The sequence below is a fragment of the Scatophagus argus genome, chromosome 6, assembly GCF_020382885.2.
Source record: "Scatophagus argus isolate fScaArg1 chromosome 6, fScaArg1.pri, whole genome shotgun sequence".
Classification (NCBI taxonomy): Eukaryota; Metazoa; Chordata; class Actinopteri; family Scatophagidae; genus Scatophagus; species Scatophagus argus.
Genome location: NC_058498.1, coordinates 334,196 through 350,496, shown reverse-complemented (window position 1 = coordinate 350,496; position 16,301 = coordinate 334,196). Strand labels below are relative to the sequence as shown.

General features: G+C 48.0%; 2 protein-coding genes across 14 annotated transcripts in view; both read left to right on the top strand.

Annotated features, from left to right (window-relative positions):
- LOC124060442 (phosphodiesterase 4D interacting protein) overlaps window positions 1–10,249 on the top strand; it is a 66,040-nt gene extending 55,791 nt beyond the window's left edge. For 3 of the 7 annotated variants that reach the window (XM_046391426.1, XM_046391424.1, XM_046391419.1), the window contains 16 exons: window positions 710–966; window positions 1,101–1,250; window positions 1,369–1,569; window positions 2,991–3,272; window positions 3,728–3,859; window positions 4,112–4,231; window positions 4,395–4,584; window positions 4,691–4,815; window positions 5,273–5,407; window positions 5,530–5,634; window positions 5,737–5,924; window positions 6,157–6,288; window positions 6,400–6,538; window positions 6,803–6,849; window positions 7,411–7,558; window positions 8,433–10,249. In XM_046391426.1, coding sequence (XP_046247382.1) covers window positions 710–966; window positions 1,101–1,250; window positions 1,369–1,569; window positions 2,991–3,272; window positions 3,728–3,859; window positions 4,112–4,231; window positions 4,395–4,584; window positions 4,691–4,815; window positions 5,273–5,407; window positions 5,530–5,634; window positions 5,737–5,924; window positions 6,157–6,288; window positions 6,400–6,538; window positions 6,803–6,849; window positions 7,411–7,558; window positions 8,433–8,566 — 2,485 coding nt within the window. In that variant the 3' untranslated portion in view covers window positions 8,567–10,249. The remainder of the gene's footprint in view (window positions 1–709; window positions 967–1,100; window positions 1,251–1,368; window positions 1,570–2,990; window positions 3,273–3,727; window positions 3,860–4,111; window positions 4,232–4,394; window positions 4,585–4,690; window positions 4,816–5,272; window positions 5,408–5,529; window positions 5,635–5,736; window positions 5,925–6,156; window positions 6,289–6,399; window positions 6,539–6,802; window positions 6,850–7,410; window positions 7,559–8,432) is intronic. The other 4 variants (XM_046391420.1, XM_046391421.1, XM_046391422.1 and 1 more) reach the window with 4 other exon arrangements.
- Window positions 10,250–10,996: 747 nt separating this feature from the next.
- mast2 (microtubule associated serine/threonine kinase 2) overlaps window positions 10,997–16,301 on the top strand; it is an 86,269-nt gene continuing 80,964 nt past the window's right edge. For 5 of the 7 annotated variants that reach the window (XM_046391428.1, XM_046391431.1, XM_046391430.1 and 2 more), the window contains exon 1: window positions 10,997–11,876. In XM_046391428.1, coding sequence (XP_046247384.1) covers window positions 11,796–11,876 — 81 coding nt within the window. In that variant the 5' untranslated portion in view covers window positions 10,997–11,795. The remainder of the gene's footprint in view (window positions 11,877–16,301) is intronic. The other 2 variants (XM_046391433.1, XM_046391432.1) reach the window with 1 other exon arrangement.

Genomic DNA, 16,301 nt, shown 5'->3' with positions numbered 1-16,301 from the left:
CCTGTTCTCCTTTTCTGTGTGGGAGTGGAAGGCTCAGGAGAGAGAGCTGCTGCTGCTGAAGAAGTTCGGCGACAGGGAGAGGAGAGCACTGCTCACACAACTCGACAGGTAAGACGGACGCAACACATGGGCGAGATGAACGAAGGACGGCCGTGATCTGAGACGCAGGTCGCTCATGTCTGCTGGATCCCAGATCCCCAACAGGGTCACTCAGAACTGATGATCGTTCAGCACAAGCAGAACACGCAGCCACACGATCATGACAATACTGTTGACCGGTGTCTGTTTGAACTGTGGACACAACCAAACATAAAATCAAATCAAACTGTGGGTGAAATATAAGAATTTCAAGTCTTTTCTTCAAACTATTAATCTTAAAGCTCTTGAAGCTACATCACTGAACCAGCAGCAGTTTTCTTTTATGTTTTGGGCGTGTGGTTAAAGTGCTGCTGATTGAAAAATTTTAGCACACTCTAAATAAGTTTTTATGATAATTTTAGTATACTGGCTTTATGGTTTCTTTATAAAAATATGGACCAGTTTTTTATTGAAACATCATCTTGTTTGGATCTTCATTCAGGTATCACTGAGAGCTAACCAGAACAACCACTCCTCCACTGGAGCAGCTGGGTGCTGAGTGTGCTGCTCAGTGGTGGTAAAGACAGAGGACACGTTAGCATTAACGGTGTGTGTGCGTGTGTGTTTACAGGCTCAGTAAGGAGCTGCAGCAGAAAGACAAGGTCATCGAGTCTCTCCGAGCCAAACTAAACCAGCATCACCATCATCCTCAACGCTCTGACACGCCCTGCAGCAGCCACGCCCTCTCTGACACCACCGACCAATCAGATCGCATCTCCTACTTGTCTGACGAGCATGGATCCATGACCGAAGATGTAGAGCTTTGCTCCGATGTGGACGCTGCCAGTGAGGCTGTTCCGAAGGAAACAGGAAGCCGACTCAGCACAGGTGAGAAGATGACACCTGTCATCCAGCTGTCCTCAGTTCAGTTTTTATACCACCTGATAAGGTGAGGTGACACACACACACACACACACACACACACCTGATCAGCTGTGTTGCCGTCTGCTTCATCCATCCAGATCTCCACTCTCACAGTGGCACCGTGTCCCGTCACCCGTCTGTCCCTCCATCCATCAGCTCCTCCCATGGAGCTCAGTCCTGGCTCAGCTGTCCCAGCATGCAGTGCTCCAGCTCACCACACACACCTGCAGATGTGCAGAGTCACACAGGTGGGAATGGCATGAGACTGTGAACCAGGCTGTCACATTAATGTCCCTCCACCTCAGACCTCTGAACTGCTCCGTCTCTTCTTCATTCTTGTGCTTTGGATTCTTCTTCTCCACCCAGCTCCATCCTCAGGCTTCACCTCTGCCCCTTTCCACCCTCCCCCCTTCTCCTCCTCCTCCACCCAGAGGGAACCTCAGCCCTTCTCTCCCTACCCCTCCACCCTGCGAACCCGTTACCAAGGCAGCGGGAGAGTGGGTTTCTCCCTGGCTGAGGTGCATCAGGAGCTGCAGATGTTACAGAGGCAACTGGGAGGCAGCGACAGTGCGTTGGTCTGCCTGTGTGTGCATGAGTTTGTGTTCAAGACTGGCCATAAACTAACTGTGTCTGGGAAGTAAAGGTCATGACCAGCCGAATCCTGAAATTAGGATGTCAGAATCAGAATCAGAATCAGAATTCCTTTATTAATCCCTGGAGGGAAATTCTTGTTTTTACAGACATTGCACATGCAGTATTCCCGACCAAGAAAGGAGAAAAGTGCAGAGTATAAAAATAGGATAAACAAAAAACTAAAATCTCAAGTACAGGTATTTACAAAAAACTGTATTCAAATTTTTTAAGAAAATTTAAAAATACAGGTATGTACAATGTGTAAAAGAGCCAATATGTACATTGTATATACAAGTGAGTGTGTCCGTCACAGTGCTGAGTTTAACAGTTTGATGGCGACAGGCAGGAATGATTTCCTGTGTCGCTCTGTGGTGCATCATGGGAGTCAGAGTCTGTTGCTGAACGAGCTCCTGTAGCCGATCAGCACCTTGTGGAGAGGGTGAGAGGGAAAGTCCAGTATAGTTCTTATTTTGGACAACATCCTCCTCTCAGACACCACTGTCAATCAATTCATCACCCTCACAGTAGGAAAATGGAAATGCAGAAAAGAAAAAAGAAAATGACAGAATTGAAGCCAAATCTGACAGATCTGTGTGCAGCTTACAGTAGATTTTAGCTCCATTTTTTTGTGCATGTTGTCCTGCTGGGGAAGCAGATGATGGCTGAACAGGAGGCCAAAGGTAACAGGTCAACAGTGTAGGCCTCGTGCTAAAACAAACTTGAAAGGTATTGGTGCAGAGCACAGCTTCCCTTCAGTCTGACGGCTCATCCATGCCAAGAAACCTCCTGACTGCATCGTCAGGATTCTAAGGTGCTTTCAGACATGTTTGATTTTATCTGATCAACACCAAAGTGCTGTGTGTGATGCTACCACTGGGGGGCACTAAACACACACAGCAGCTGTAATGAAAGGAAGTGAGGCTGTGTGAGGGAGGGAAGATTTACAGGCTTCCATCTGACAGAAAGCTGCTCAGTAAAGTCACGTCTGAACTTCTGAAACAGACTTGCTGATTAACCTCCTGACCGTCAGTATGAGCTGCATGCAGATATCTGGCGCTGGGGATGAAGTAGGGGATGACCATCTTGAATAATCCACACTCTTTTCCTCTTGCTTTTATCTGGGCCACACTGCACTTTATCTCTCATGAAATAACCGCTCTTCATTAATGACCGTTCAGCCTTAGGAGGATTTGCTGTGATGTTTGAACCTTAATGAGGGATGGAAAGTCCCATCATCTCTCTCTCAGCCTTTTCCTCTCAGTCCTAACTGATCACCTCCGTCCCTCTCAGACTTGTTTTTTCTTTTATTAACTCATACCCTGCTTACTCACTTGCTGTTACTTGATTCTCTTCAGGGCTTTCCGCTCCACAGTCCAAACCTCTTCAGGGTGTCCCGTTTGCCCACCAGCAGCCCGACTCCTCTGCCTTCCTGCCTCTGTCCTACCAGGGATACCAGCCTTCTCCTTTCAGCAGCACCACCAGCAGCAGTCTGGATGCCAGCTCAGGCATAAAAGCTGGGGCCAATCTGCTGGAGAGCAGTGCATTGTGGGATATGGCCTATGGTACCCGACCAGTGAGACTGGGGGCTGACCTGTCTTCTGGATCCTCGGGGTACCAGTCAGGCACCAGTCACACAGGTAGACACACAGTCAGATCTAACATCAAAAAGAGGACTTTTGGCCTTAGATTCTCTTTGCTGCTTTTCGTTTCATTATCAGTAATCAGTTAACTCATGCTGCACTATCCAGGATCATTTTTCTCTGTTCCTTGATTTATGGTGCTACAGTTAGCATTAGCTGATTGGAATACATTCCTAGCCAATAGAAAAACATGGCAGAAAGGCAACATGTGTGTGTTTAGAGGAGAAAGTGAAGCTCACCTGGAAGAAAACATGAGAGCTTTGCTCCACTTTGGCCTGGTGGAGCATTACAACAACAAAAACTTCAATCACACTGTGAGAAATATTCTTCTCACTTTGCCATGAATAGCTAAAAGCAGGTTTACTGTGACGGAGTCTGAATGGCCGCTGTTGGCACAGACGAATAAGAAGGCTGGTCGGCGTGGGGCAAACACAAAGTGTGTGTTTGTGCAGGTTCAGAGTTGATGAAGGAGCACCTAAGAGAGATCAGGAGTCTGAGGCAGAGACTAGAGGACTCTATCCAGACCAACGATCGCCTCCGACAGCAGCTGGAGGAGAGACTGTCCCGCACCGCCTCAGAGAAAGGTAACACACACACACACACACAGTCTCAGTCACAGTATGGACCCTGTTTTCAGATGGATGCCGTCGTCAGTTAAATAATCCTTATTTCAAACCAACTTGGTGCAACTTAGTTTCATGCTGATTTCCTTGGAGTATTTCCAAAAACTTCTTTTAAAGAAGCTGTTTTCATGTCCAAATCTGTGAAACTCTGTGTAACTTACAAGGAACCTGCAGAAAGCCTTTGTGTGCTTAACGTTTCCTCGTCCTCTTCAGGCGCTCCTACCAACATCTACATCCAGGGCCTGGACTCAGTCGGCCAGCTCTCCGGTGAGATCAGATTTCTGAAGGAGGAGAACGTCAGTCTGCAGAACCAGCTGAGGCAGGCCACCAGAGGTACAGTCTGACGCTCACCACCAGACAACATGGAGGGAAAGAACGTTTGTGGCATCATCTGTTGGTTTCTGATGAGCTGAGCTCAGCAGCTTTCTGCCTGTGAGCTCTGACCTGGTCTGTTCGGACTCTGGGTTGACTCTGTACTCTCATGTGTCTCCTGCAGAAGGCAGTAAGGAGGTGGAGCGCCTGAGGGAGGCGGCGCTCCTAGAGCGGGCCAGGCTGAAGGAGGCGGAGCTGGAGGCTGAGAGGTGGGCGGAGCAAAGCCAGAAGCTGCAGACTGATGCTGAAGATCGCAACCAAGAGATCACACAACTGAAACAGGACAGACAGAGGAAGGAGGAGGCCATCAACAGGTGTGTTTGTGTGTCTCCTCGTCTTTAGGGACGCCACAGGTATAGAGGTGAGCTGAGGTGAGAGCAGTTACAGACTCAGTAATGATTTTGTGTGTGTGTTTGATAGGCTCCAGCACGAGGTGAGCGTCCTCCAGCAGCAGCTGAGTGAGAGCCGTGTTCTGGTCCACTCTCTTCAGTGTGAGCTCCAGGTGTCCCACAGAGTGCGTGGAGCCGCCGCAGACACACACTCAGGTGAGACGCCCAAAGCATCTACAGTGTTTTAGTTCAGGGTTTAGCTCACTGTGATAACGTTAAAACTGCCCGTGGCCCAACAAACACATTTCAAAAGTTTATGTAAAATATGCAGTCATGTTAATGGTGAGGAAAATCAGCTCTTTGAATAGTTTAATTATTCATTATGTGCACAGGGCGTCAGTCGTTAAGGGATTTGAGGTCCTTGTCAGTCGGCGTTTGCTTTTGGCTCTGCATGAAGTTTCAGCTTTGGCCCTCTAAAAGTAAAAGTTTGGCCACTCTGGTCGAAATGTGGCCAACGGTACGAGCACCTAAACGCCCCCTCAGCTGGCTTTAAAACCTCAAAGAGCTGAGACAGAATAACAGCACGATGAACGGCGAGTCGTGTCCTGCATGACACGTCCTGCAAACACATTTCTTCAAAGTGAATTTGGTGAATTTGTGTGTTTCTGAGCAGGTCAGACTGGAAACGCTGCCCAGCTCGATGGCAGCGCTGCGACCTTTGACCCCACAGAGCTGCGCAGTCAGCTGGAGCAGCAGCTGAGTGGACGGGCTGAGACGCAGCCTCGAGCCCGGAGACAACTCTTCAGCGGTCAGTATGTCCAACATGGCCAGCAGCAGCTGGACATGAGATGGAGCAAAGCAGATCATGACACTGGAATGAAGCGCTTGGCTCTTTTGAAACTCAGTAATGATGGAACTGTTCCTCCACAGACAACGTTCCCTCCCCTCCTGTGAGAGACACTGGACTCGTCTGTCCTTCCTCTCCTCTACGTCCTGCACAGAAACATGCCGAGGACGCGGCAGCAGTCCGTCGAGGTGAGAATCTCGCATCAGTTCCACACAAAACAGTCAAACACGAATGTGACGCAGCCTTCTCTGTACTCACGACTGTTTGCTCTCCTTCGTTCTGCCTCTCAGCAGCCTCGACCCTGCAGGGTCGAGCCCCAGACGGCCCGTTCGCCAACCGTCATGGCCACCACGCAGTCGGCCACGTTGATAACTTGAAGGCCCTGCAGCAGCAGATCCTGGAGGGCGTCGCTCTCCTCCGCAGGATGGAGGCCACCCTGTATCCCCTGAGCGCGCCACAGGAGTTCAGCCTCCTTCAGGTGAGACCATGAACACCACAGACCAGCTGATCCTGGAGCGAGGCAAGCAGCTGGCTTTGGTTTATGATGCAGTGCAGTCTGTGTGTCCCACCCTGACTGCACTGAGGCTGGGTGAAATACAGCTTTGACTGAGAAAAAGTCAGAGATATGAACAGACTCCTTTCACTGACAGGAGTTGATCCGTGGATGAATTAGTTTAACTTTTCATCACCGTGTGTTTTGTGTGTGGCAGCCCTCAGACTCAGGTTCTGTCAGAAAGCTGCTGTCTGACACTAAGACCATGCAGCAGATCCTGCAGGAGGCCGATTCTCTGCTCCGGAGCTTCTGGAGAGCAGCTCTGCCAAACTGCATGGAAACCAAACAGGTCAGAACCAGAACAGAGTCAGAACCAGCACAGAGTCAGAACCAGCACTAAGCCTTGTGTTAACAGCAGCCTTGTCTTTATGTGTGTGTGTGTGTGTGTGTGTGTGCGCAGGAGGAGTCTCTGAGGCAGGAGGTGGTTTCTCTCCGTCTGAGCCTCTCAGAGAAGGAGCAGGCTCTAAAGGAGGCCATGGAGAGAGTGAAGAGCTCCAGCCGTACCAAAGACAGCATGGAGCGCTTTATCGTCAGCCAGCGTGAGTCCCTGCTGATTCTGCTGTTTCTGTGTGAAACCACATGTGGTCCTGGAGTCTGCGTGTTCTCCTCTGTGTCGTCTCTCCCAGCCCTCGTGGAGAACATGAGTTCTCATCGTCCGTGTCGGTTCCACCGCTTTGTGTCATCTTCTTGTTCTCTCTGCTCCCTCATCAGAGCAGCTGTTGCCTCAGTCGGTGTTGTGTTTACTGCTGAAAGCTTCTGTTGAGCTCCTGAATGATGACTGACTGATGTTCTGTTGTGTTTAGTGTCCAGAACGCAGGACGTGTTGAGGAAGGCCAAGACAAACTTACAGGTGAGTCCTCACAGGTCACCTGTGGGAAGAACTCAGCACTTTGAAGAGATGGTTATCAGATGTGGATCATTAAAACTCCTCTCCTCTTCTCTCCTCCTCCTCCTTCCCTCCTCTCCTCTCATCTTCTCTCCTCCTCCTCCTCCTTTCTTCCTCCTCTCCTCTCCTCTCCACTTTTCTCCTCCTCCTCTCCTCTCCTCTCCTCTCCTCTCTTCCTCCTCTCCTCTTTCTTCCCTCCTCTCCTCCTCCCCTCCTCCCCCTTCTCTCCTCTCCTCTCCTCTTCTCTCCTCCTTCTCCTCCTTTTCCTTCCCTCCTCTCCTCTCCTCTTTTCTCCTCCTCCTCTCTTCCTCCTCTCCTCTCCTCTTCTCTCCTCCTCCTTTCTTCCCTCCTCTCCTCCTCCCCTCCCCTTCCTTCCTCTCCTCTCCTCTCCTCCTCCTCCTCCTCTCTTCCCCCTCTCCTCTTTCTTCCCTCCTCTCCTCCTCCTCTCCTCCTTCCCTCCTCTCCTCTCCTCTCCTCTCCTCTCCTCTCCTCCTGTTTTCTCTGACTCCTGCTGAGTCTCCTCAGGAGAATGAGCTCAGGATTCGCCGTGCCTCTTTCTCCTTTCCTCCTCCCTGCTCCTCCTCTTTTTCCTCCTCCTCCTCCTCCTCCTCCTCCTCCTCCTCCTCCTCCTCCTCCTCCTCCTCCTCCTCCTCACTCCCCTGGCCTGATGAAGGTACGATACGTTGGCTTTGCCGTGCAGCATGAAGAAGCTGCTTGGGTTTTAAAATGTATTTTCGCATGTAGCTGCTGAGTCCATTGGCCTGATGAAACAGCAGCTGTCCTCAGCGTCTCACAGGGACATGCGTCCTGTCTGGCTGAGTGTCTTCATATGTGTGTCCCTGTTGTGTTTCACTAAGGAGGACACAGCTGATGATGATGATGAACATGTTGTGACTTCTTACTTCAGAGGCACATGCAGACAAGGTCCAGCGGAGTGTGAAGGCAGCAGAAGTGATTGTTTTAACATGCGGGCTGAATGATAACTTTGAAGTTTTACTCACCATAATGTCTGAACTCACAGCCCGTTTGTCTTTACGTCTCTCTGTCTGTCTGTCTTCCAGGCTGTAATCCACAGCCTGTTTGTGCGTACAGTAAATGTTCATGTTAACCTTGAACCTTGTGAGAGTTGAGTAATCTGCTCTGACTTTGACTTCCTTCACCAGTTGCTGTTTGTGTTTGTATGTCTCAGGGTTTGCAGATGTGCAGATGTTGTGTCTTTGTGGTGTTCACTTATTATCTGCTGTGCTCCCAACATTTGACAATAACAATGGTCCAAAATGATGTGACATTGAATATTTCTTGTTGGAAAATGTAAAGTTTTCCTGTGGCAGAAGCCCAAACCTCCCACCACACGTGTGCTGAAGTCTTCCACAGATTCACACGAGCTTCATTTAAAGGCTGTTGATGTTGAAAGGATTGTGGGAGTGAAGGGAGTGAAGCTCATGTTTGATTCATACTCCGTGTTGTTAATTTAAGGGGAATCGCGAAGTTTTTGTTGATCAACTTGTTTCTGGCTGGATGCTCAGCAGGTCTTTCTTTGTGTGCAGATGAAAACTCTGGAGGCTTCTGTGAGCTCACCTTCTCTCCTGGTTGGGGTGTCATGAGGCCCCAGACCTCCTCCTGCTCCTCTGCTGTCCTTGGACCAGCTCACCAGCGCCCCTTGCAGGCAGCCTTCTTTTAGTGCACCAGCTCCCTCAGTGTCGCCTCCCATTCAAACAGAAAATGCTGGAAATTGTTATTGGCTGGAGGAACGTTTCAGCTGAGTTCACTTGCTGTCTGAATGTTTTACTGGCTTTCTGTCGATTGATTTGATTTGATTGACTGTTTTTGGATGTGAATGAGTGTGATCGTTGCACCTCCGGTGTAACGTGTGTGTCTGCGTTTCGAGGACTTTCCTCGAGGCCACCGAAGTGTTTTCTCTCCTTTATATGAAACCAGACTGAGTTTGGCTGAAGTCGGCTTCTGATTCACAGCTTCTGATGAAGCCCCATTTTTTCACATTTTCAAAATAAAAGTTTAACAAATGTGAAAGCAGGTTTAAAATGGTTTTATGCTATGTGATGTGTAATCTCACAGCAGAGGAAACCTTCTCCCCGATCAGGAGCCAACCTGAGCCTCCTTCTTCAGTATGTAAGAAACAAAAGTCCACTTGATGGCAGCAGGAGAGAAAACCAAACTGCAAAGTGCTTCCTCTCAGCCTCTGCTGAGGCTCGTGTTTGTAGTTAGCGTGTATAAGCTGCATGTGGTTTGAGCAGCTCTAGGAAACAAAGCCATACCCTCAGACGGGACAGTAAACATGTTTTGATGATGTCCTGATTGACAAAAAAAAACCAACTACTGATAACAAATAGAAACTACTACAAGTACCAGCAGAGTGTGTGGTCAGATGGCTGGTAGAAGATGTTCTCACAAGGGAACCCAAACTTAGGGAGTTTTACTGCTGAATAAAGAGCGAGTCCAGCCCAGTTTGTCCTGCTGAAACACTGAGCTGCCATGAGGTGCAGCATCCTCACACTGAACTCATTGGGCTGCTGTGATGCCTTCACTGACCTGTCCAATAGTCTGTGTCACACAGTGCACAGGAGGTCCACAGGAGATGACATTTCATTTTTGTAACCAGAAAAATGGACCACATGTTTTTTATGATCCTTTTTGTTGCTTTTTTTTGCTAAATTTGTGAATCTTTTGAATTTCCCACATGATGACAATCACTTTTAAATAAAAAGACAGGATGAACATCTGTAAGGATTACTGACACTCACTGTGTTTCCACATTTTATCTCCGTTTCACTTTGTCTTGATTTCTCTGTGAAGTAGTTTAGTTGTTTCTGTTTGTGCATGAACTATGGCTTCGCTGACCTGCAATACCTTTTCTGAAATATGCAATTTTTGGGTTTCTGTGCAATAATGTGTTTGCTTTTTGTGGATGTTTTAGGCCTGGGTATTAAAGTGCCAAGCCAGTTGTTTTAGCTTTGACGCCGAATTCATTTTAACAGACTCTTTTGGATGTGCAGTTTTATGCTGACGGGATGTCTGCCCCCCCCCCCCCGTTTTAATGACCCCCTCATTGTTTTATAATGTGGAATAATTGTGAAAGAGCTCTGCAGTGTTATGCTTATAAAGCAATAAGATTAACCAAAGTGAACAACTTGTATGTTGTCCAGTCGGGTGTAAAGTGATTGAGCTTGACAGGTCAAAGGTCAGACTCTCATGTCATGTCTGTTACATGTTAACAGGAGTGTGAACGTCACTGCAGGTTTGTCGCTGTTTAAAAAGACCAGCTGTATTTTTATGCATGTTCTCTTTATTAAAACTGTTTTGGGGTAGAAGAAAAGAACCTTTTCAATAAAACAGGTTGAAACAACATCTGTCTCGTTTGGAGTCCTCCTTCTTGGATTAACCACGTCACACTTGTTTTGTTGTTCTGTTTTTCTGGAGTGAAATACACGTTGACAAGCAAAACGATCCAAAGAATTCCGAGTGTGTTAATAAAATTGTGTGACTACAAATCCATTAATGTTATTGTGGGAACAAAACAGTTCATACACTGAGACAGCGTGCGAGTGTTTTACATTCAAGAAATTCAAAACTATTTTAATGATTTGGCAGATCTGATCACTCAAAACAGACAGGTGGCAGCAGACCCCAATAAAACACACACACACACACACACACACACACACACGACTGAAAGCTGAAACCAGAGAAAGGAAGAAGGTTCGTGTGCTTTCAGAATAAAATGTGGGACACTTGGTGCTTCAGGCTCAGGTTGAAGACTAAGTATAACATTACCACATTGTTGACCAAACATTTGAATCGTGTTTTGTATATCAAACATTTTAGATGGAAAAACGTTGATTCACTGTAACGTTCACACAGGTGCATGTCAGACCCGTCCCCTGAAGGACTGCCCACGATGGACACCGGTGAAATGATAGACCCTCGTGTGTTATTATGCTTTTGGTGTGTTCTTGAACCAGACCCGGTAGCAGCACAGCTTTGAAGTAACATCCCTGATGTAAGGACCAAGCAGCGGGGCTATCGGTCGGTTTGCAGAAAAAAAACCATGCTTTAATTTTGGTGAACTTCCGGATGTTGTGTTCTCGTTCTTGGCAGCTAGACGCTGCAGTGCCAGAGTCAGGAAACAAGCAGATCCGTTCCGTGCCGTGGCTGTAGTTCAGCACCCAGGCGGACCCGGTGTGTGCACACAGAGCTTAGCTTTTAAGTGAGGATGGACGAAACGCTCACTGTCGGATAAACCACCACGACGAATAAAGCGCCCCGGATTCTGGCGGGAACCAAGCGGGATCGTCCGATAGGAGTGAAGGCAGAGCTGCCATGGGCGCCACGGTGTTTCTGGGCAGGTAAACGTTAGCAGGTAGCCTGCCTAGCCGCTCAGCTAGTCACGCAGCTGGCAGCTAGCTCAGGCAGCTAGCAGAAGCAGCCGCCAACGAGTTGGGTTGGATGAACTCTTGCCAGAGACGGTGCGAAGAGAGCCCAGAATGGGTCGTGGTTTCCCTGTAGACCCTAAACTGCCCGTGTGAACGAACAACAGCCGCTCTTTTTGTTGCCTTCAAGGAGAACCGAGTGGCTGCCGGAGCCGCAGGGTTGATTGACAGCTTGTCACAACGGGTTTTCCAGATGTGGCGTCAGCACAAAGAGTGCTGCTAGGCTCCAGCTGGCTCGTCGCAGCCGCAGGACTGGCTGCTGACCAGGAATGGCTGGCTGGAACCAGCTCTTGAGTCTCCTCTCAACCCAGCATCGACACGCCGAGGGGTCACTGAGCTCCACACCCGCCGAACTCACACGCTGCTAGGCAGCTAACCGAGAGCACCGAAGGCGCGACACAACGGGCTGTCAGCTGGGCCGGAGCCACACGCAGGGAGTGTTTTTCCAGTCAAAGGTGGAAAATGAGGAGGACGGAGAACAAAAACAAGAGGAAACTCTGTAACGCGGAGCAGCATCAGAGCGGGGCAGAAGAAAAAGATGCGGTGAGTAGTGAAGTCATGCGGGCACTTTGTCTCTGTGTTAAGAGGTGAAAAGCGGTGTCCCTGACCCACCGTGAGCCTGTCAGCCCACGCTCAGGGTACACACAGCACGACACACACGAAGCCCAACTGGAAAAGAAATGAATTCATGTTGATCCGAGCTTTATGCGAGCAGTTGGACAGGCTGCTTCGTCTTACAAACGGGGCTCGTTGTTCGGAGTTGAATGCAACATTAAAAAGAAAATAAAGGAAATAAACTCAGTCAGGCTGCATACTGAAGCTGCTGCCTATCGGCCTCGGTTAAACAGGGATCAGTCAGAGTCTCTGCTCAGTCAGGTGGACAGGTGTGCGCATGTGGGTGTAAAGTGTGGCGCTGCTAATTCAGTGAAGGTGCTGTGCTGTGCTGTGCTGTGCTGTGCTGTGCTGTGGTGGACGGAGGAGGAAACCCGCACCGTCAGCAGGCTCATTGAGACCGATGAGTCCGAGAAGCTGCTGGAGCGTCATGATGAACACGCAGAGCCCGTGCAGCTGTTTGATAACATCACTTTAAACCAACCATCTTGAATCATGAATGTGTGTGTTTCCAGCACATCTGCACAACACAGTTCAGGGGCTGCTTGTCTTTTCAGATTATCTTTATTAACAGTGGTTTTCAAGGATTCTCAAGGATTCAAGGATCTTTATTGTCATACCAGCTCACATTCACATGTTTATGGTACGAAATTAGGACTCAGGTCCTGGGAGCAAAAAGTAGAATATAATAATATAAAAATATAAAAGTACGAGGTAAAAGTTGAATAAAATGGAAGTATAAGCTAAATAGAATATAAAAAGAATATAAAAAACAGACATTTAAATAAGCTAAACATTTAAATAAAGAAGCCGGTTTTAACATATAGCAGCCTAAGTATGCATGTGCAAGGTAGTCCAGAAAGTAGTCCTTAATATTGCGTTTCTGGTGTTCCTGTGGATCAGGAAGTAAAAAGGTTTGAAATGAAAACAACAGCATCGGATGAGCTGCCTCACTGGTGGCAGGATTTACATGCTAACTTGATGAAAATCATTGCTGCATATTGGCTCAGTGGACTGATGGTTGCGTGGTAATGCAGAGGAAGTTAATCGAGTTAACTCGAATCGAGTGTGAAACGCTGTTTTATAGCACATCTGCTGTGAAGATTTGGACTTTATCACTCCCAGTCTGTAGCAAATCAGATGTTTTTTACGATCCTTTTCATAATAAGAGCTGCTCATGGAGTCGTTGCTGCAGCTCTCCAAGTCGTGTTGCTCAGCCTGCGGACGCTCGGTACGACTGTCACCGTCCTGCAGTGTGGGGTGTGAGGAAGTCCAGGTCCAGCTGACCCGATCAGCTTCAGCTGTCGTGCTGTTGAACCTTTTTCTGCTTGTGTTAGTGTCAGCGCAGGTGAGAATGTCTGAGACGACGGTGGCAGGGGTCCCTGAGTTTTTTCTTCTTCTCTGCCTACTGCTTCCACTTCAAAGTGCCGAGTAATGAATCACCTGTTTGGTATGGTTCTGTAATGCTGCCTGGCAATGACTCTGATTATTGATTAATCTATTGATTATGTTCTTGATTAAACAGTCCGTGGAGACGTCCTTAAACGTCTGCCTTTGTCCAGCCAATGGCAGAACACTAAGAGAATCAGCGAATCGTCACATTTTAGAAGCTGGACTCAGAGACGATAGTTGGCACTTTGTTAATGACTTCAGCAGTGAATCAGCTGTAAGCTGTACTTTTTGTCTCCTTTGGTTCTTTGCGCATCAGATCGGGCGCTGACTTCCTCCTCTTTGATAATAGACAAAGCGCACCTGCTGTTTGACTTTAATTGTAGTTACATATTTACCAAACCCTGACCTGAAGGCATCACGTGTGACTTGTCTAACACACACACACACACACACACACACACACACACACAGATCCTCAGGCTGGTGTGTGGTGGATCTGGACCTGCTGTGTGTGTCCACAAACATCCTGTCAGCCATCAAAGGACCAGTCAGAGAAAGGTTACCTGTAACCAGCTAACCTCATTCTGAGGTGACCGTTACCTGACCAGGACCTGATCAGGACTCGTGACACTCCTGAGCAGGAAGTCGTGGTTTTGTTTGTTGATTTGGTAGTAAGAAGTTATTTTGAAAAGGCCTAAAAATAAATGAATAGAAATAAAATGAAAATAATTTCCACTGGGTGGACGGATATCTTTGCTCGCAGTGTGTTGGTTCAGTCTCACATCTCCTGGACTTGTTTTCCTGTAGTGAAATCAGTTTTATGTGTAGAAAATTACTCTTATGATTACATATTTTTGTGCTACTGAAAACGAGTCGAGTAAAACCAAACTCGTGAAGAAAACACCTTCTCCCGCCGAAAGTGGTAGTTGCTTGTCAGAAGCGTCCTGTCTGGCCTTCGTAGGGTCCTGATTGGCTGCTGGTACCTGTTCAGACCCTGGTCCTGAGCCGTCCTCGTTTTACTGATCACGTGTGCTCTGTAAACGTCCTGAAAGGCTTTTATGGCAGCTGTGTGGACTGGACTCCAGCACGGCCTCGGCTTCACTCTGGCAGCTGTTTGAATAAAAAACTGACTTTGTCTGCCTTATTTGTTTACATGTGCTGGCTGTCTGCGTCACTCGTAGTTCGCTCGTCTTTCTTCTGTGAACTTTTTAGTCTCTCTTGGTCCTTCCTGTGTGAGAGGCTCAGACCTGTTGATGCTTTGACAAACCTGTCAATGGTTGAAATGTCAAAGTTAAAGTCAAAGTGTACTTTATTGTCAAAAATCTGTGTAACAGGGGTTAGCACAGCAAATTGAAATTGCGTTTGACCAGTCTCCAATGTGCAGTTAAAAACTAAACATGTAGGTAAGACAGTGACAATAATTACACACACACACAAACACACACAGTGTGCAGTAAAAAGACATACTGACATACTGATACAGACATGTACAATAAATACACACACACACACAGTCACAGCAGCAGAAGTACAGTCAATGGACATACAGGTATGTGCAATAGTGTAGATGCACATAGATGTCTGTGGTTTAGGTGTTCTCACGCGTTTCATGTTTCACCAGCTGCAAATCCGAATCATGTTGTCATCGTGATTTCCTTCTTTCGGTCCGTCCTCCTCATCGTGAGACACTCAGATGATGTAGTCCTGCTTCAGAGCATTGGCTGTGTTTCATGCTGTTTACATTTGTAGTATTTGGTACACAGAGTGAGTACCATTAGTGGTTATTTAAAAGGACACACCTGAAATCAGGTCCAGACCCAGACCCTGCAGATTCTGACTTGCAGGCCCAGTCTGACCTGTGGTCCCCCAGTGGGATACGAGGGTGCTGGTTCACGCTGCTGTCTGGACCCCCCCTCTGCGGGGGAGACACTGGTGAGTGTGTAGGACAGGCGCTGACCCGTGAGGTGGTTCACATCTAAAAATGAGGGATTTCTTCTTGGATCTGTTTGCTGGCAGGATAATCTGCTCCCTCACAGCACTCTGTTGTTTCCATGCTAATTAGTGCAGACTGGAGGTCAACTGAAACTTGCAGCAGATTAACAGAAAGCAGAGCGTTTCGGGGGGGGGGGGGTCAGCTTAGTGTAGGTCTGTGTAGGGTGCAGTCGTAGCAGCGGAGGTGAAGCAGGCATCACTTCTCTTTCTTCTTTTGATCATCAGTCTTTTAAACTCATCTGAAAAGTCAGAAGTGATTTTACAAACAAGCTCTCAATGTGTGTGACCCACATCACCCACTGGGTGACCCTTTACACCCTCTGGCTAACAGCTAGCTGTCATTGTGGTTCTTCCAGTTTCCACCACAGGGATTGCAGTCTGGAGTTCCAGAGACCTTCCTTTACCCCCCCTGCAGTACAGAGCTGAACGTTTCTGATGTCATTTTTAAAAATATGCAGCCCCAAACCTTCTTCAGCAGTTTACCTTCGCTGCTGTAAAATGACCAAACAGTTGTTAGTTCAGCAGACTGATGTCCCTGATCTTGGTGGGTCTTTAGACCTCAGTGGAAATGCATACAGCAGCGGGCACAAAGAACCTTCTGGTTCCAGGAAACCCGGGCATCGACCTTTGATCTCCGTTAACTTCGTGAGACAAACAAAAGGAGGAAAAGGTGCCGTGGATGTTCCCGCCGCTGAAAGACGGCACGGCTTTGACTCAGCAGTGAGGGCTGTAACGCTGCCGGAGCAGATGGCCCGGAGGCCTGCTCTGACCACGGTTATCTAAACATTTCATATTTCTGACATCAGCTCTCACATTTGTTTGGCTTTGCAGTTTATGTGATCAGCGTCCCCTCCCGCATTTGTTGGATTCCAGCCGCGGCTCTGGGAGGTTTTAGGTAACAGCAGTGAAGTCCGTGTTGCAGCAGATTTAGGTCTGTTTGTTCTGCCGAGCAGGTCACATCCTCCCTGTGTG